The sequence below is a fragment of the Meleagris gallopavo genome, chromosome 12, assembly GCF_000146605.3.
Source record: "Meleagris gallopavo isolate NT-WF06-2002-E0010 breed Aviagen turkey brand Nicholas breeding stock chromosome 12, Turkey_5.1, whole genome shotgun sequence".
NCBI lineage: Eukaryota > Metazoa > Chordata > Aves > Galliformes > Phasianidae > Meleagris > Meleagris gallopavo.
The window spans coordinates 3,996,397-4,016,924 of NC_015022.2; the positions used below are offsets into that span (position 1 = coordinate 3,996,397).

At 34.2% G+C, this 20,528-nt stretch overlaps 1 protein-coding gene across 1 annotated transcript in view; it reads right to left on the bottom strand.

Annotated features, from left to right (window-relative positions):
- Nucleotides 1-4,880: 4,880 nt before the first annotated feature.
- CGNL1 (cingulin like 1) overlaps nt 4,881-20,528 on the bottom strand; it is a 51,400-nt gene continuing 35,752 nt past the window's right edge. Inside the window, 9 exon segments of the mRNA XM_019619400.2 lie at nt 4,881-6,201; nt 6,766-6,929; nt 7,754-7,862; nt 8,329-8,453; nt 9,313-9,396; nt 16,662-16,751; nt 17,043-17,204; nt 18,674-18,844; nt 19,411-19,563. Of these exon segments, the coding sequence (XP_019474945.2) occupies nt 6,066-6,201; nt 6,766-6,929; nt 7,754-7,862; nt 8,329-8,453; nt 9,313-9,396; nt 16,662-16,751; nt 17,043-17,204; nt 18,674-18,844; nt 19,411-19,563 (1,194 nt within the window). The 3' untranslated portion in view covers nt 4,881-6,065.

Consider the following 20,528-nt stretch of genomic DNA (forward strand, 5'->3'; position numbering starts at 1 on the left):
GACTGAGAGGGGACCTGATCCAGGTTTATAAATATCTGAGGTGTGGTGGCCATAGTGGTGAGGCCAGTCTCTTTTCAGTGGTACGTGGAGACAGGATGAGGGGAAACGGACATAAGCTGCAGCATAGGAAGTTTCGCATGAATGTGCGTAAGAACTTCTTCACAGTGAGGGAATGGAGCACTGGAACAGGCTGCCCAGGGGGGTCTCCTTCTCTGGAGATATTCAAGTCTCGCCTGGATGTCTACCTGTGCGACCTGGTGTAGGGAACCTGCTTTGGCAGGGGAGTTGGTCTCAATGATCTCTAGAGGTCCCTTCCAACCCCTACAATTCTGTGATTCTGTGATACACACACAGTATCCAAGAAAATGCCTGAACTCTGGTGAAGGTGCTCTTCACTAGGAAGGACTTATAGTAACCAGTGTGACAATAGCCACTTGATTTCTTATATCCATTTAAAGTAGATGGGATTATATTTTCAAACAGGCACGCAATGAACTGATAATGCACTTGCAGAGATGTATGCCAAACCCTCTGCCTTCAGTGCACATGTACGCTTTTGCTCTTCCACAAGAGCAAAACTTTTGCTCCAGTCACAAATATGTACATTCAGAGAGTCTTTTTGCCTTGAAGTTCTTACCACTCCCTACCCCCCAGTCCCCTCTCCCCCCCAAAAAAAAGGCTGCTGAGAATAGTTAACTCTAGAAAAGTGACCTTTCACTCAAGAGCTCAACTCTCACATGGAGTGGAACTGCTTTTTAGAAAAAAGTAACATTCATTTCTGATATAGACAGTTTTGCAGGGCTCAGCCCCAACAGTTTCCTCTCTCTTTCCACTTCTGAGAGCGGCAACACCTTCTTTATCTTGCCCAGAAGAACACAGCAGTAATCACATCTTCAAACAAAAGCCAAAGTTAAGAGAAAGCAAAGAATTACACACACTATTTCTTTCTAGAAAAAGGACAGGATACAAAGAGAGGCATGCAAATTGAGTAATACTGGCAGGCATCTTGAGTATTCCAGGGTTCGAAGGAGCTGAAGATTTTTCTGCAAAACAAAATTACCTGCACTGCACAGCCATATGCATTTAGGTATCTGCATGCTTAAGATGGCTTAGGTGATTTTCAGTATTGGGCTTTAAGAGGGATGCTTGCACAGTCAAAATTCAACAGACCAGAACTGAATCCTGCAATGATCTTCCTTACTCTAGATTTTATCCCTTGCTTCACATTATACTGTTGGTAGGCTTCATCCTAACCAGAATGCATGTTAACACAAAGTAACTTCTTGATACTAATGAATGAAGTTTTCAAATGTATAAATCATTGCTCAAAAAGCTTATTCTGTTGAAGAAACAGTAATAAACGGAAAGTATGGAAAAAAACCTCAAGTTACCTGTACCAAGTTCCTTCTCTGTGCTCACATAGAAGTGTTCTTACAGTTTCCCACTGGCAACTTGGATAGCTTAAATTTTCATCATCCACCTGTGCTTGGAATTTAACTTTTTTTTTCCTTGCCTGTTTTTCTGCTAATGGCATGAACCTTCAGAATCTGAATGAAACAGCAAATTGTTGTTGTAAGTAGAGAAAAGACTGGATGTTTTCTCTTACACAAAGTATACGGTCTCTGCTGACCTCACAGGAGGTTCACTGGTACTAACTTGCTAACTTGAAAAGAGCTGTCACACTTCTACAGAGGTAGGTAAATCCAATTTACTACTACCTTTGAACTTTTCTGTAGAATTTTACTCCCTCTATTCTCATAAGTGCTTCCTTTCTTAAAATGTTAAGAAAAAAATATATAAATGTTATTTAAAACATGTCTATTTATATCATTTTCTTTATAACCGAGTTCACAGGAATAAATTGAAATAATCAGATTTCCCCCAATATAACACAGTGGGGTCACTAGGTTAAGAATATGACCTAATCAGCCCCTTATGCAAAAAAGAACAAATTGTGTTACAAACCCTGACAATTTTTATGGAATGTTGCTCTTTCAGCAAAGCTTTTGAATGTTTTGCAGTGTTACTTGATAACTGCAGTTGGTAGAAATTAAGCAGCTGAAACATGTAGATTCACTCACAGGATCGGAAGCTCCAATAAGCATCAAAATTAAATTTCTGAAATATGCTGTGTGATGCAGAAAAGACCACAAAGCTGGAACTATTGCACTGTGTAGCTCACTCAGCAAAGTATACAGCTGGGCTGTAAAAATGAAGAATGCACAAGAAATAGTTTAGAAAATCAGTTATAAATAAGAACAGATTATTTAACTCATTAACTAGGCAAAAGGAAATTCAAACTGACAAGTATAAATCAGAGAAATTGGCAGGTTGATCACAAAGTAATATTCACATCACCAGGAAAATAAACTGAGGGGAACAAAAATCTGCCTGGTGACTGAACAATAAAAAATAATGTTGATGCAAGAAAGTATTTGTATAGCATTTGTACAGCATTTTCCTTATATCAAGTGAGGCATAGGGAAGCAGGTACAAGAGACAGCAAGGAGACAACGTCTTTTTCTTTCTCTTTGCAAGTAAAAGAGAGAGAATCTCTGAAAAACCTTAATGATTTTATGAAAACAATAGCTTCCAAAGTCAAAGCATTAAAATCATGAAGAATATCCTCAATTTATTATTTGGACAGTGTGTGAAGAGTTTGTGTAGGACAGAAAGATTTTGTTCATTTGTTTGCTTTTACATTTATGTTTCACATTGTATGGTAATTGCTATTGAAGAATCCTGGAGCATTTGTTAAATGTTATTGACCTAAAACTTCAAAACACTCTTGTACAAGTTAACTGGTATTCTCTTGTCTACAAAAGCAGGTCTAGAAAAGCAAGAGGCTCTGTCAGAGTGCAACACAAATATTTAGGCAGAGGAGAATTTCAATGGGAGGAAACATTTTTACACAAGTTTTCTGTCACAATATACAAATGATCAAAATCTCAGTAGGATATTAAAGACCATTAATTCCAGAGAGGACAAAATGTTCATCAAAGATACTTATACTCAAAGAGAAGAATCCACTTTACCAAGAATCAGGTAATGACTTGTATCAAAAGTGATTGGGCTTAGGTCTTTGTGTTTCTAAGATTTTACAGCATCAAAAAAAATGGAAGGTCTCTACAGGTGTTTTTCTAATACAGCAAAAACTCTGATGTTTGTAAAAGTGTTGAGACTAATTGTTTCTAATCCACACTTCTTCACATATTTTCCTATTGCCTGCTTTTACAGTCCAAGAGCCTCGCTTCCCGCAAAATTCAGAGGTACATTTAAAAACTATGTACAAATACCAGTCAAAGTTTTCTAAACTTAACTCTGATTTAAGATGAGCTTTGATCAAAAACTGCCATGAGATGAACTAAACTTCCTTAAACCAAGACTTCCTTAAACTACTATCAGTGCTTTTTGTAGCAAACAAGATCTAGACCCTATAATCATGGCTAAAATACTTACCATTCACAAAATGTATGTCAGTGAATGGATAACAGTAGTTGCATTTTACTAATAAAGTGGTAAGTAATAAAGAGTTATTTTAAGAACTGAGGTGTCAAAGTATAACTTCCAAAACATAATACAGTGACTTTCTTGAAAAAGAAATGTAAATAAACTTGCTAAAATTACCAATGTGATCCAATTCTGAGAGCATAATTGTGAGAGATTGTTTTGTGAATGACTTGAAATGCCCTTTTCAGTATCTAGTCATATTATTTGAGAATTTCCAAGTCTAAAGAAAAAAAACAACACTTAAGGACAGTTCTGATGATGATGATATGGCAGGGAGGTTCAATGCGTAACAGGCAGGATCTCCCCTACTAGCAGTCCTCAACAATGCATCATTCTCCCAATTTATTCTAAGTTCAAAAAAAAAAAAAACTCTTCTAGATATTACATCTGCCTACCAAGTTACAAAGAAAGTAGCTCTCCAAAGAGAAGAAAATATAGAAACCCTTCTAAAGCATGATTATTTCCCAGATAATTATTTTCTGGTTCTATTTTAAACATACGCATATTCCATAGAAGTTCAATTCTCACACTAATCTAAATGCACCATACAAAGTAGAACTGTAAGATTTAAATGTTTATTTTTAACATTTGCATTTTAGTGTAACTGGAGGTAGCTGCAATATTGAGTGATTTTCTCCCAGTGGTTTGAAATAATAATTATTTACATACATCATGACAGAGTGCAGGAACAGAATTGAAAATTGGAATCAGTTGTTTAAAGGTACGCCTATACAAACACGCAAATGAAACAAAAATTAAGTCAGAACAGGTAAGATGATAGTCAGTACAGCATAGTGCAGATCTTCCTAGAGCATGGGCTGTTTCTGTGTCAACAAAACAGTAAAACTAGTACTGCAAAAATATTATACGATGTAAACCCAAAACTATCTGAAAGGATGTACAAGATTCAGGCATAGAATATTACAACTATGCAGTTCATACTATTTCCCATGTACCGGAAACCATCAAAGTCAAGTTGAAGGCAACAGAGTGCTATGTATTATAATGTATTATGATGTGCTGTGTGTGAATATATTTGTGATCTGCAAGGCAGGAGTTTCATTTCATATAATCTTGAAATTCTCCATTGTCGGGGACTTTTGCCTTAACCAAGCCTATCAGCCTCTGGTGTCATGTGAGTCATGAAAGCTCCCAGCAACTCCAGGTTAAAGTATTTTTACAGTAACATAGTATTTGGTCCATTCAATGAAGATGTACTCAGCTATATATAATGGGGACAAGTACTAATAATCACAGAGGAGTTAGCTATGGTTTATTTGCAAAAGTGATAAACTGGTCTGTGTAATCTAAACAACAAAAATATTTTTAGTAATAAAATGGAAAATGCTTTTAAAATAGAATTTGCATGCTTTTTTTAATTTCCCACAAAGTTTGTCTAACAGATGAATTTTGCAAAATGCAGATCCTTCTCTAATCTGAAATGCTAAAATATGCATACATGACCATACATTGCAACATATCCCAAATAGATGCTAAAGAACAGGTTAGAATAATTCGATTGCATGCTTTTGTTTCAAGGGCGCAATGTCCTGCCAGGCACGTAACTTTCTGGGATCAAATAATGTACAGATTTAAGCATGTACTTAATCCATAAGCCATAACTAATTTTACTGAAATTAGTAATAGAACAAAGTACGACTCCTCAAAGATTTTAAGAAAACCTTGTCCTAATGCCCTCAAATGAGCAGGCCTACAGTGCTGTTCCTGGCAGTTTGGAGTCCACTTCAGGAAATGAAGATGCTAAGTAACCTCTGATTTCATTTTCATCCTTACCTCCTACAAAGACAAAGATTCCCAAACAAAATTTGCAAGAAAGTTGTGGGCAAGCCTCACTGATCATGCAGATGTGATGGTCCCTTTAAAGTCAACAAGCAGGATTTACATTTCATCTTAAACAACATATAATAAAACTTGGAACTGTTTTCAAAATCGGAATGTACTTTTTGGCTCAGGAAGTGTGAATCTGCTCTGTAATGCAAAAAAAGTATTTTATTTTAGTTAAAACCGAAGTATAATATTCAGTATAAATTTAGATATTCTACATATGAAGCTGATTTATATAATACTTAAAACTTTACAAAATAGTACTAAAGTAGTCAATAAAGGATCAGATTTAAAATATTTACAATCTATATATCATTCTTCTGTACTTACAATTATTAAATAATCATCTGTGTCTTCCTTAATTTTAGTGAAAAAGCTTTTATTAACTACAAACTGAGCTTGAATTACTTTCAAATAGCTCTTTACTTAAACAGAATTTTAACAAAATCACAATTCCAAGGCAAAACGTTATCCCTATGTTTTCAGTAGCAGTTATATATAACATGTTTTATAACTGTTTTACAACACAGTTTTCTTTTCTATAATAAACAGAAGATATCTAAATAAGAAAATGGCACAGTATGGATGGAAACATCAAATTCCCAGATCTTACATCCCTTTATGGTATTTGGCTTCTAAAATATCCATTTTTTTGATAGTTTAAGTTACTCTTCCAGTACTTTCAAGGAAACACAGGGCCAATACTTATTTTATATTATTGTGTCATTATCTTTTGAAAAGTTATTTGCTGAAGGTGCTTCACAGAGACTATCGCCATCCGTGCTGAACTCATCGTCGTCATCATCATCAAAATCAGTCAGCACTTTACTTGGTGACATCTTTCGTCTACTGAAACAAAAATACACACACTTGTATGATTAAAACTGCACATTAATATACAGAATGTTTTTGCATAACACAAATAGCATTTCCATTTTTTAAGAATGTCAGATATCCATGCACTTATAGTAGAAATTTATCATAGACTACTGCTTGCATAAAAGAAACATGCAAGAGAATGAGGATTTTGACACTGAAATATCCAGTGATGTTGGAGGAAAACTAAACACAGGATAGCTGTTTCTCTCAGTCATAAGAAAATTTAGAAAAATAGAAAATTTAATCACTACAAATTACATGTGTGCCAAGCTCTACTACTCCTTTCCATTTTTCATCCCCTGCTTCATTAGTTATTCACTAGACAGAAAATAGACTTGGGCACCTAGAGCATTCTGAAAGATGATGAAGAAAACGTACCGAGGAAGAAAACGATGAAGAGTTTCACAGCTCTGCCTCTCAAATATCTGCTTATGACAAAACTTCAGGTTTATTACAGGAAGCCTCCAACTGAGGGACTAACGGAGCAAGTGGCAAGTGACAATAATTGTAAGGTCTGACACATTATCCTACCTCAATTCCTTTTTTGCAGCATTAAGCTGTCCTTGCAATTGTTCATTCATATCTAGTTGCTCTTCTAGGTCTCTCTGGAGTTTCTTTTTAGCACTTTCCAGTCTGTCTATTTCTTCCTCAGCTTCTTCAACTTGACGCTTCATTGCTTTCAAACGCAAACTCAACTGAAATATTTATATGTCAGCTGATTAGAGGACTATTTTAATAAAGGAACTTTATTCTTCCAGCATCTATGAGAGGGAGAATAAAGACACAACTTTGCCAGTGTAATGACACTGTAATACTAAGCTTCACAAATATTCAAAAGTTAGCATTAAACTTTGAGAAGAGAGATGGAAGATAATTTTTTAAAGAAAACAAACAAACAAACATCATAGTTTTGATAGAGTAAGACAGCATGATGGCTAAGCAACTTTACTTGACAGGTACTATAAAATACGTATTTTTTTTGTTTAAACCAAAAGAATTTGTTCCCATGATAGATGTCTGAATTTTTAAACTCATGTTCACTCTCTAGGCACAATATTAACTAACTGACCCACGTACTGAAATAGAACATGTTTTAAGCAAGGAATCAATGAAGACCACAGAAATGGCAGAACACATTGCTATGAGAATATCAATATATGCTTAACATTTGCCTTAACAATAAGTAGCTTCTTCAAATAAAATTTTACAAGATAGAATATGCTATTCTTGGTGTATTATATCATATATAGATCATATACTGACTGCTATTTGCTTTATTTTGTAAACACAGCATTGCTGCTATGAGTGCTTCATTTTCATAAGTTTAGAAACTGATAATAATTTACTATTAAAGAAAAGAACATGATGACAATGGGAACTGCAAATCTCATTAAATAGGACTTCATGAAGAACCAAGTAATCGGTACCTACTTACATTCCTTAGAAATGTTTCGTACATGTGATGATTCATGTAAATATTTGATATTAATATGACTAGTACATTAGTTTTTTCCTCTACCTGATCCTTCTGGTCAGTCAATGAGAGATGTTCATCATCTACTTGCAACATTAACTCCTTCACTTTTCTCTCAAGTCTGCGGTTACTTAGTTGGAAATTAGCCCTATCCCTGGAAAAACAAACATAGGACAAGCCTGTAAAAAAAAAGGAACTATAGTACTTCAAATCCTGCTAATTCCTTAGCAATATTTTAAAGTTAAATAAATACTAGTAACTGCTTTTTTTTATTGATCCCATGCAATATTTATATAAAATTTCCTTCAAGCTTAAACAATGAAGTGAACATGAAAACTGCAATGTTCAACTACAGGTAGTATTTCTAAGCCTGTTACTGATATTAGACATTGCTAAAATAATGAGGTATGTAACTATGTTAGCAGTGTGCTCAGTTTTAAACATAAGGCAATTTCCTATATGATTTTGTTCAAAATTAAACTTGCAACACTTACATATAACAGCAAGCACTTTAATCAGTGCTTGTGAAAAAAAAATAATCAAAACCCAAGTTGTTATATTAGATATTCAATATAAGCAAGAGGACATATATGTTTTAATCTTAACATAACTAGCTTTACCTCTCTTCATTTTCAAGTCGTTCTTCTAGCTCTGTGATTCTTGCTTCCATTTGAGCAACAAGTCCTTCTTTACTGGATCGGAAAGAACCTTCCAGGTGAAGGATTCGGCTCCTTAAGTCCTTGTTCTATATTTGGATACACATGATTACTACATACATGCTCATATTAACAAATACAACCTTAAAACAATATAAATTGGATATACGAGGTATACCACTAGGTGGCATTCTTTCTTCTCATACAATTAATCAAAAAGGCATCAATTTTCACAGAATTAAAACCACCAAATTTGGCATCTGGTATAAAAATAAATACCCATTACAGTCTGTATTCTGTTCTTGAGACTGTCTGTAAGACTATGATTTACAAAGATATCTTTCCTCTCTATTTCAGCTGGGGGCTATGAGTTACCTTCCTTCTGAAGACTGCTGAGCTGCAGAATAAACATATTACTAAAAGCTAGAAAATAATTTTAATATACATTCTATCACAGCTATTGAAACATAAGAACTGTATTCCCTCCCAGACAAAGTGTAGAAGTTTTTTTGTCAAATCTGTACCTTTTCTTGAAGACGTTACATTTTCACTTGTTTGCTCTTAAGAGTACCTTTAAAAAGGTATCTTTAAGAGTATCTTTAAAAGTACTCACAGTTGTAATTGCTTAAAACAATGATCAAGATCAACCATGTTCCTTTAGTACTGTCAAAGACTTCAAAGGACAGCTCCTCCAAAAGCAGTCAAAGGATTTACATGATCATAATATAATAACTATAGTATATTATTATATTTTCTTCTGAGTATCAATATTAAGATGCTCATAGTTCATAATCTGTTCTTAGTAACACAAACTTCCAGCAGTGTATTCTGGTGGGATAGAGCTAGCTACTGAATACTGAATTCCTTAAAGACTTATTAGAATTTCCTAATGAAAGGAGTCACCTGGACATTATCTTGTTAATACAATCGTATGATAGCTGCAATTACCTGTCTTTCCAAAGAAATCTTGTCACATTCCAAATCTTGCTTTGTAGCTCTTTCCTGAAGTAGTTCTGTTCTCATTTGTTCAATCTATTAAAGAAAGAAAAGACAGGAATTTTAATTAAAGGTTTGATTTATATGTTTGTATGATATTGTGTGCATACATATATATACATGTGTATATACATACATACATGTACATAAATAAAGTACTTATTTCTACAAAATGAGAAAAAATTTGCTCTTAGAACTCAAGGCATACGCCAAATTTCAAATGAAGTTTACAATTACAATCTTGTACAAAATTTTCTCTTTTGAGATATATACGTATATTTATTCTGTAGCAGGGCAATAAACTCATAAAATATCACATTAGAGATATGTCATGTGATAAATAGCTGAATTCCAGAGTATCACATCAGTCTTCAAACAACTTCTATCGTTGTTTTCCTCATACCTAAATCTGACAAGCTGAACAAGCACCTTACCTTTAGGCTACTGGATAGTCTACTAAAATTTGACCTTACTAAAGCACATAAAAATGACATCTACAGAGAAACCCTAAAGACTGCTACAGTTTTCTATACTTGTGAAAAAAATAAAAGATCTTTTTCAACAAGTCTTGATGTATACTGGATGTGAACATCGTTCAATCCATGAAAATGGTCAATTTTATGTCTTGCATATAGCAGGAGGGCGGTGACTTCTGGATCTGGAGGTTAACTTTTGTTTGTTTTAAAAAACACTTCTGTAAAAATTTCTGTTAAAATTTCAGTTGCACATTCAATAACCACAAGGAAAAGTATTCTCCATATGTAAATTGTTGAAAAACTAACTGCTCCATATGGGATCAACATAAGAATACATTTGTTTGCTTTATCTCACTACTTAACTGAAAAAAATATTCTGAAGACCAGAGAGAAACTCTGAACTGCCTGACAGCTGTTATTGAAGCTTCTAGTTTTCGATCCTGCTTTACAACAGTTATGTATTAACTTGCAGAAACACACTATAAGCTCTAAGTTTCAGATTTATTCCACTAAAGGTCTGTCAAAGCTATTTTGAATTCTTGCACTAAAAAAAAAAAAAGCACAGCAACACTGAAAATGTGAAGGTTAAACAAAGAGTACGCAAAACATTCCCATATAATAACATTAAAAAAAATATATTTTTTTTAACCACACTGTAATATTACAAGCTGTATTTTCAGTTAATAACATGTTTAAAAAAATGTCGTTTGTTTCTCCAGATTTCAAAGCAATATATGAATACAAACAGTGATGGAAATGCATGCAGTTGCATACGTTATGTCACAGAATCTTTTCACTACAGTAGGACGCATTCCTGAAAACTAAGGTCATAGCAGTTACTGGACTACAAATGTTAGCACACGGCTGTGCTCTGCTAACAGCTGATTAATTTCCTTAAAGCTTTTCTTGTTGCATAGAAGCTTTCAGACACCGACTTCTTTTTTTCTTTAAATACACTAATTAAAAATTACTAAAGTTATTTAATGAGAGATTACTTAAATCTTTTCTCTCGTGTGCTGTATAGAAATATCTTTAAGGTGGCAACTACTGGACCAAGCAACTTTCAGATGACATAAGCCCATTTAGTTCAAAGGATTTCAAAAAGAGCCTCAACCTCTATGAGTTGTGTCAATACAATCCAGCTTTTCACTTCTGGGAGAGAGCACAAACATGTTTTAATGAGTATGTGCAGTTGTCTTTTTCATTAGTGATTCTATTTTTTGTAGATACATATACACACACACTTCCACATAATCACTCACGAGACCTTTTTTCCATATACACAGATATTATTGATTTTTCCATGCATAAGTATACACATGTATACATATGTGAGATATATGCACGTACATACATGTGTGTGCATGCATGTGTATATATGTATTTTAGCACATATGCATGTGTATACATATGCAAACAAAATAAACCTAGTGTATAAACATAGTTCTCAAATATATAAAAGATGTTTAACAACAACAAAAATAAAGCTATAGAAGCAAGAAAAACCCTTTGATTTTTCGTATTTTCTGTATTTATTTTAAAATGGCAATGAAAACTTCCTGGAAAAAAACACTTAAGTCAGCAGACTCACATTTGCATTTTCACAGGACAGAAACATTGGTGAGGTTATCTCAAGTGTTTTTCAAATATGCTCACACAAAACAAAACTGCAAGAGGTATTTCGTTTCACCTGTTTGTGGACAAAAATATCACTTATTAAGATGCACCCTTGTCCTTGCTCCTTTCAAACTTAAAAGGCAGCTGAGTGCTCTCGCTAGTACCTTATCAATTAAAATATCTAATAAGATATGATCCATCCTTCTTTAATAACCTTAGAAGTTGGAGACGTCGTCAAATTTTGAGCTATTTAGACAGAGAATTTGAATTCTACACTATTACTTTTCAAATGTAATGAATAAACTTAAAAGAATTCTGATTTTTGAGAAACTGTGAATGACAGTCCTAACCTATGCCTGTCACAGCTAAGGAGTAATTGGTATTTCAGCTTTACAACGATTTAGCAGTTTCAGCACAAGCTCTGGATATGGGCTAGTTTTTGTTTGTTTGTTTAGTCTGTCCACTTTCTTTCCCTTGGGTTCTTTTGTAATTAGAGTTGGTATGTATGCAAAGAAACAAACAAAAACATGAAAACCTCTGAGATAAAAAATTCTCATAGGAGTTAATGGAGCATAGTAGTAGGACTGGACTAGATGATCAATAAAGGTCCCTTCCAATGTGAACTGTTTTAAAGAGTCTATGATTTGAGGAAAACACACACGAAACTAAAATAAAAAGCAATTCTAAAAACCTGTTACTAAGTTTAGGTTATCAAATCATCCTCCATTCTCATTTCAACAACAAAAAAAAAACAAACAACCAAAAGCAAGTCTGAGCAGACAATATAGAAATATATATTGACACATACTTTATCCAAGGCAATAACCACTGCTCAGAAAACCAGAACAAGGTGAAACAACATATGTACAGAGTAGCAACCCCATTTGTACAAGATAGTTGAGAATTAAGGAATTTGCAACAAAGATGACTTTATGGATCAAATTAAGAAAGGCATTCATGTGTTAATAACTAAAGAAGAAAATTATGTGATAATGAGGTGATAGGTAAGCTCAAGGCTGTGTAGAAGAGACAACATAGATCAGCAGCAAAGAAAGGATCATGGAATCATAGAATGGCTTGGGTTGGACCTTTAAGATCATCTAGTTCCAATCCTCCTGCTATAGGCAGGGGTGCCTCCCTCTTGACCAGGTTGCTCAAAGCCCCATTCAACCTGGATCCAATGCTTTCATTAGTAATAAAAAGGTCCAATGATTAAGTCAAAACCAACTTCTACAAAGATGATGAAAATGCAACAGAGGATCAAGATTATGTTTCTGCTGTTATGATCTTTTCAAAACATAATGGCTATATTAAAGATAAAAATAGTTTTGCAATTAAAAGGACACTGAAGTATTGATGACAAGGATAAGAACTTTTACTACCTCTGTTGTCTTTTTATATTCTAGTGAGAGAAAGGGGGGCTTGCAAACCAAGTGTTCCACGTCCTTGCAAATTTTGTAAAGGCTTGCAAATTCTTCTCCACTTGAATAACTGCACTCTCACCAAATAAGGCTTATCAGAAAGAAACCAATTGAAACTCTCACTAAATAAGATTTATCAGAAAGAACAGAACCAGTTGAGACCCAAAGAAAATACAAAGGTAGACTGACAACACGAACTGACGAGCTTCAGACTTGCTGAGCAGGCTTAATAGAGTAATATTAACTACTCTGCCCTAGGCAGCATAAAGTTGGGATTAATTGTACATGCAGTGTATGATAGAAGTCACATACAAAGGAGAACACGTGTTAGGTGGACAAGGAAGTCTGCAATCTCTTAGTACTTCACCCAATGAAGAAAGGAGGAGGGACAGTGTGTTGCTGAAGTTAAGATGAAAGGGTGCTCTGCTCCCAATACTGTGAGAGGCACTACAGGGAAGCTGCCTCCATGGACTCTCCCTTTATTCAAATAAACAAAGCTAAAGACTTCTCTGTCTCTTTTTGGGATAGTTGAGCAAGTCTATTGGAGCAGGAATTAGGAATTAGTGAATCACAAGTATCACTATAGAGAAATAAAGTTATTTCAAAGTTCACCTTCAAGCTAAATCTATGCAGAAGTTTGCAAAGTGACTGTCATTCACTCCAGAGAATTTTTAGTAAAACTTATTTTCAGAGGTAGGTGGAAACCACTTCTTTCTCACAAGCGCTTTCCTACCTATGTACACTAAAACAGATCATAGCTGAAGAATGGGATTCTTTGTGTTTCAGGAAGTTAGGTGGCAAAGCAGAAAGACAGTATAATAAACTCAGAGCAGATTAATTTTATGTGAAGCACAACACCTTTTTTAAATAGAAAGCCAGCAAAAATTGAAAATTTCCATATTGTCATGGTATTTCTTGAGAACTAGTTAGGGAAAATGAGAATGTCTCATGCTATCATTAACAGATTGAAAAGGGTATGTAAGTTAAAAAGGGGATAACATTTCAAAGTAAATGAAATGTGAACCATGAGCCTTGGCAACAATTATCCAAATGTAAAATACATGTAATTCATGTAAAATACAAGCAATAATTTCAATATGGTTTTACTAGTAATTTAAATATTATACTTCTATATCAGTATATTAAAATAACACATTTAAAATAATAACAAAAAATTACAGAAACACAGATATTACCAAAACAAATCCATTATCATTTCTCATGTCATTATAAATGCTTAGCGGACCCTAAAATACCCATTAGTAATTTGACCACTCAGTCATTCTGGCATAAAAACAAATCAAAGCAAATTCTGTAACTCATGCATGAAAAACTTCAGACCTCAAAATAAACTTTGTTGTTGTTGTTTATATAACTTTTTTTTTTTTCTTTTCTTGTCACCCATCTATATCTTAGGTTTCTATTTAGCTAGCAAATTAAGTTACTATAGTACTCACTTGTGCAGCTACCAGTAAGTTTGTTTTTAATCCAGGCTTATAACACAGGTATAGATGCCAGCATTAAAGGCTTCCTGCTTTAACAATAGCATGACCTCAGATTATTATGGGTCCTTCACATTCTGTTTCACTCCCTCACTCATTGAGAGTCTGTAGAATATCAATAAAGTAACAGCAAAAGACTATACCACAATCAAACAGAATCTCAGTAACTTGAGTCCCAAGCAGTAGTAATGGAGCCTTGGTGTTTTGAGGATGCGTGGATTGGAAGCCAAACTCTAGCACACTTACTTAAAATTATGGTGTGGTTTCACCTAGCACATGGCTAAGCACCACATAGCCTTCTCTCACTCCTCCCACCTTCCCAGTGGGATGGGGGTGAGAACAAAAAAAAACAAGTAGAAGTCGTAGGTTGAGATAAAACAATTTACTAAGGTAGAGAAAAGGAAAAGGATAATAATTATTACAAATACATATATATAAATGTATTAACAAGTGATACACAAGCAATTGCTCACCACCCCTCCCAACCAATGTCCAGCTGGCCCCCTGAGCAGTGGAAGAGAGAAAGACGAACACCCATCCCCTTCAAAACTCCTTCTGCATGATGTCATATAGCATGGCATATCCCTTTGACCAGTTTATGTCAGTCCTAATTCTTTCCCACCCATCTCCTTGGGCCCTTCACAGAGAATGGCCTCAGTTCGGTACAACACTGCTTAGCGGCAACTATAAACATTCATGTGTTATCAACATTGTTTTTCTCCTAGAACCAAAACATAGCATCATACCAGACACTCTGAAGAAAACAATTTAATCCCAGCTGAAACTAAGACAAATGATTTTATTTTCTATTCTCCCTCTGAAATTAAAGCTATTCTAAATAATGTCAGCAAATTTTTTTTGTAGAGAACGAAATTAGAACAGAAAATCATGGATTGTATATCTCAGAGTAAACTGTTTCCCAGACTTCTAGGAAATTACTAATGAGATTTGATGCTTAATGTAAAACTATAGTAGTAGACAAGCTGTAATGAATCATGAATCAGTTTCATATTTTTCAGAACGTAAAACTAAGTCAGAGAACATTTTTCTACACCTTGACACTCTAAGACAACCACAAGAACAAATTCCTTTCTGTGAACTACACAAAAACTTGCATACTACTGACTACTGGACTCGCGGATGCTCTAGTTACTTTTTCAGTCCTCAGGAAGTACTCTGTTTTTCTGATTTATTACAGATCTTTGTTACAGGACCTATAATTTCATGTTATATCATTCAGAAATCTCGGATATTATTATTAAGGTCTTTCTTCAGAATAATGAACTTCTAAATCTTCTTAGACTTGGTGATACCCTGCTCAATGGCCTCATTTCTGTCAGATCATTCCACCTCCCCCCATCCACTGACCTTAATAAACACGTGGGCAAAATACTCATTAATCTCAGGGAGTGTATCTTTTCATATTGATTTACAGTTAAACATACAATTGCCACAACTTCTTTTTAGACAGTCAAGAACCTTTTTGTCATTTGTTTGAAGTTACCTTGGCAAATATTACAGTATCTTTAAGTTTTCTGCCCCATTAGATGTAACTATGTTAATAAATCCCTTCTCCTCTCTTTTAGGGTACTTTATTTATTGACCTAACGTTTCTCAAACTAATTACTGATGTTTTTTATGTGGAAAAACCTTTTGTTACCCATCTTTTCTTCAGTATACCTTAATCAGTTTTAACACTTGGAATTAAAATAAAGCTATTTCTCTGCTGAAACTGACCAGCATCTTCAGTTCAGCTAACTTCACTAATTAACTTCCAAAGCTCTGCCTTCTTTGCAAATCAGGATTCTCATATGATGACCTACTTCATTACTGCAGTTACTCTTCTGAAACTAGCATATGAGATTAACAGAATATACAATCATGTATGTGAGTTGCCAGGGTATAGATCAGAATTCCACATATTAGTCACATTTTATACCTACATTCATTAGAAATCCAAATAAATTTTTTCAAGCTCTAAAGTTTCAAACTTCAAGAATTGTCAGCATCAATTTACATTTTTCCTTCTATTTTACAATGCTCTAAATGATATCTCTAACTGACCTCTATTCCAAAAATTTTGTGGGTAAAAGGCTATCTTCTCTAGGAACGTACAGAAAATGAATATTTACAAGAACAGAAATGAGGAAAGTTTGAGTTCTGTTTGCGATATGAAATAACTTTTGCAGATAATCCTGGGCAATTAGTAACTCAATCATGTTTCTTTTTTTCTGGTTATAAAAGTAGGAAAAAAAAATAGTCACAAAATAAAGTTCTCTGAGTACCTGTTCTCTGCATCTACTGATCCTCTCAGACAACAAATCTGAATTATTCTTTTCTTCATCAAGCTCAAGTTCCAGGTGAGATAATTTGTCCTAAATGGAACAAAAGAAAAAAAACAAACAAAAAAAACTATTTTCAGCATGCTGTTTTCCCATCCCTTCATCCTTTTCGGGATTGCTACCCAGCCATTCCTCCTTAAACTTCAAGGACTCAAACTGTTTGACAGAATAGGCTTGAAAAGGGAGAATGTCTCTGGAAAAAAGCTAGCACATATACTTGATGAATAATATTTTACAAATTTTCAACAACAAAGTTATTTTGTTCCCTCATACATTCATATGAAATAAAAATATTATTTTAATAAACTCTAATAAATATTTTACCTCCATTAATTTGATTTGTCTTGCTCGGTCATCTTTCAGGTGGTTTTTGGCCTCCAGTTCATACTCCAAACCTTTCACAGTCTGTTCTAACAACTGAGTTTTTGTTATTGCTTCATCTTGAGCTCTCTGGTGGTCCCTCAAGTTTTCTTCCAGGAGACGCATCTGAAACAAAAAGATTACGATAATACACTTCATTTTACATTTTCTATACAGGACATGTGATTAAAAAAGCCTGACTAAAATCTCAATAGTTTTGGAAGCATCAATATAATTGCATCAAGTGATATGCTTTTCACAGTAATTTTTCATTTATCCACAAGATGGCATAAAGAAAATAAACATGGATTAAAGTATCACATCTGAAGACATGCTTCAAACTAAAGGCTTTACAATTATAATTACACACAGTGTATTTTTATTTATTTTTATCCAACTGTAGCAAGCCAAAGTTTCTACAATTTTGTAAATGCTTATATCTTTGGCATTTTTACAGTACTGCTCCTTTCCTTTTTAGACTGCCAATATCTCAGCTTTTAAATAATCACATACTTGGTTCTTTATGAAGCACCATGATGACAGCATAATACTGATGCCACAATTGCTAACACATCCACATGTTACTTGCATTACAGTTAGGTGCTCAGGAGAAAATTTTTCTACTCTAAAAAGAGCATGTACTCAATGAAATTGTCTAAAACCTTTATGATACATGAAAGTAGCAAGAGAGCGTTTAGATGAAAGTATTATAATTCCTTTTGCTTACAACTCATCAATCAGAAGTACTTTGTTCTCTTAGTGTTTTGACTATCTTTTTGTCAAACAACAAAGGATTGATTTTGTTGTGACTTTTTTCCTTGGTACTTGTATCCTGTAGTTGTAACAAGAAACACCAGAAGTATTTTTCATAATTGCATTTCAAACAAGTTTAAGGGAGAGTGCAATACAAGAGAAATTTTTAAACAAACAAAAAAAATTAAACTATTAAAATACTCTGTACATGGGGGGACAAAAAACAACTGAAATCTGTGACCAGTTTCCTCTCACAGCTTTTCCAATTACAGTACAAGTATAAGCAGATCTTTAAAAGACTAGATTGATTTTGTAGCAAAATGTACATGCTAAAAGCTAAAAACTTCAAGACTGTGGCTGGTTCCCCATACATCTATGTCATTTAAATCTGCAGTTTGGCTCACATAAAGGGAAAGAAGAACATAATTCAGTTCATTTAAAGTAGTCAGACTTGGGTTGTTGGTTTTTTTTTTTTTATTTTTTTTTAATAAATAGGTGTGGTTTTTTTCCTAAGTCAAAAATGTTTCTACATTCTGAATTTACTCAGCAGCAGACACTAAAAGTGCAGCAGGTCATGAATGGAATCCTTGTCATATCACTAAGATACATTCATTTCTGAAACACTGCAGTTATCTATCTGTCCAAGAAATCATTTCCCTCGCAGTATTATATTGATTATCCTAATGAAAAATGAAACACAAAAGTACACTGATGGAGATCAGTCTCTTTTGATGAAATAAGAAAACCAAAGAGTGGTAGCCAACACACATTGATTGGTAAACTATCTGAACATAATTCTAGGTCAAAGGTTAAAATTAATCACTGAAGTTATGAGTCATTACCTCATCCTGCATTCTAATGGTTGTCAGGCGTGATTTTTCTACCTCAAGGTTTTTTTCTTTCAATTGTCTCTGCACATCTGCAAGTTCTCTGCGGTTTTTCTCTTTGTATTCATCAAGCTGGTTCTGAAGCTCCACAGTTGACGTTCTTGAGGCCTCCACTATTTCAGCCATCTGGGAAAAATGGACAGATTTTTTCTCCCTAACACGGTGCTATGAAAGGTTCTGTCATGATTAACCCACCAAAAGATGTTTGTCTCAAGCTTCAGTGTTCAAACCAGCGTTCCCAAACAGGATATTTATCAAACATTTACACTGAAATGTAGTAATGCTTCAGTATATGAATATTAAATTGTACCGTTTACACACAGATGGCAAACTAAGGCTCTAATGCAAATGCAATTTGAAAATCAGTTGTCAGTCTTTGAAACAGAGCTGATTGAGGACTAGCTTTGGTCTGCAGGAAATTGAAACTAAATTCAAATCTAGGATAATCTAGGATTTTGTTTTAACAAAGTTAGTTTACAAAAGCGTTCTGAGATAACAGTGTTCCAACTACAGTTCCAGGCCTGAGAGCTTGTATTAATAGTCTCTAAGTGGAAGAAACTACAAGTAAAGTTTGCATTTCGTTTATTTTTACGTTTTTTTGTTTTTTTTTTAATGTTTGCAATTTGGCAGCTCATTTGCTTCTGCCTATTAAATTTTTAGACCCCTGCAGCCTCTTTTGAGTGAACTCATACCTCCTCCTGTAACTTTTCAACCGTCTTGTTCAGTTGCCATCGTTCATTTTCCATTTCATTCTTTATCTTCTCCAGCTGTTCCTTATGGTGAGTTTCATCTTTTAACTGTTGGGTTAACTGCTGCCGTTCCTGTGAAATACAACGGATGTTCTCCTGCAGTAGATTAAACGACACATATAATTAAATGTTGAGCCTCTTTTCTAACAGCTTAAAGATATTTTATATAGTACACCTGCGCAGCAAAAATGCCACCAGTTTTTGCAAAATTAAGGCAAATTAAATAGCTTTAAAAAAAGTTAATGGAGTTACAGTTTGCTATGCAGTGTAGGATAAACAATATTTTAGTGATGATTTATCACTGCTGTATATTCCGGAACACTGCTGCAACATTCATAGGAAAAAACATAGTCCCTTTTCACGGTTCCATCATATGCAAACACACATTCTTCTGCAATTGCATGCATGTTGGCAAGTCCAACCTCCTACACAAGTTTTAATACTCATTTCTGGTTTCAAATTTTCCAATACGTTCCACTTCAGGTCTCCCTTAAAAATATTCTCAACAACAAAATTTGCTTTCCTAGGAAATGAAATAATAAGATAATAAAATAAAATACAACAGTTCTACTGTGTGTGAGAAATAATAATTGTGCTTTTTTTTTTCCATTGCTTTGCTTTTATAGCACTTACACACTCTCATCAAAAGAATGTCTTGTTCTGACAGACACACGAACAGAACTTTTCTGCATCTGGCACAGAAATTCCCTTCCTAAAGATTTGGCATTAATCTTCAAAACATACCTTCATATCTAGATTACATTTTGAATCATCTGCAGAGCCACGTTGTATGCTCATGTACCACGAACATATGCAAAGAGACCATATATTTCTGTTATCATATTCAGGACATGTGTTTAAGAATTTACCACCTTCTAGTTTCTAAATACTGTTCATCAGCAGAATGAGTGACACTAGTTCACTCTAATAAAAGAAAAGCAGGTTATCTTATATCTCTATGTTGGAATCTTTACTTCTTCCTTCTTCCTTCATAGTAAAATATCTTAATGGCCCTATTGTAAACAGAAACTACAAGATTAAGGAAGAGTTTGTTTTTATGA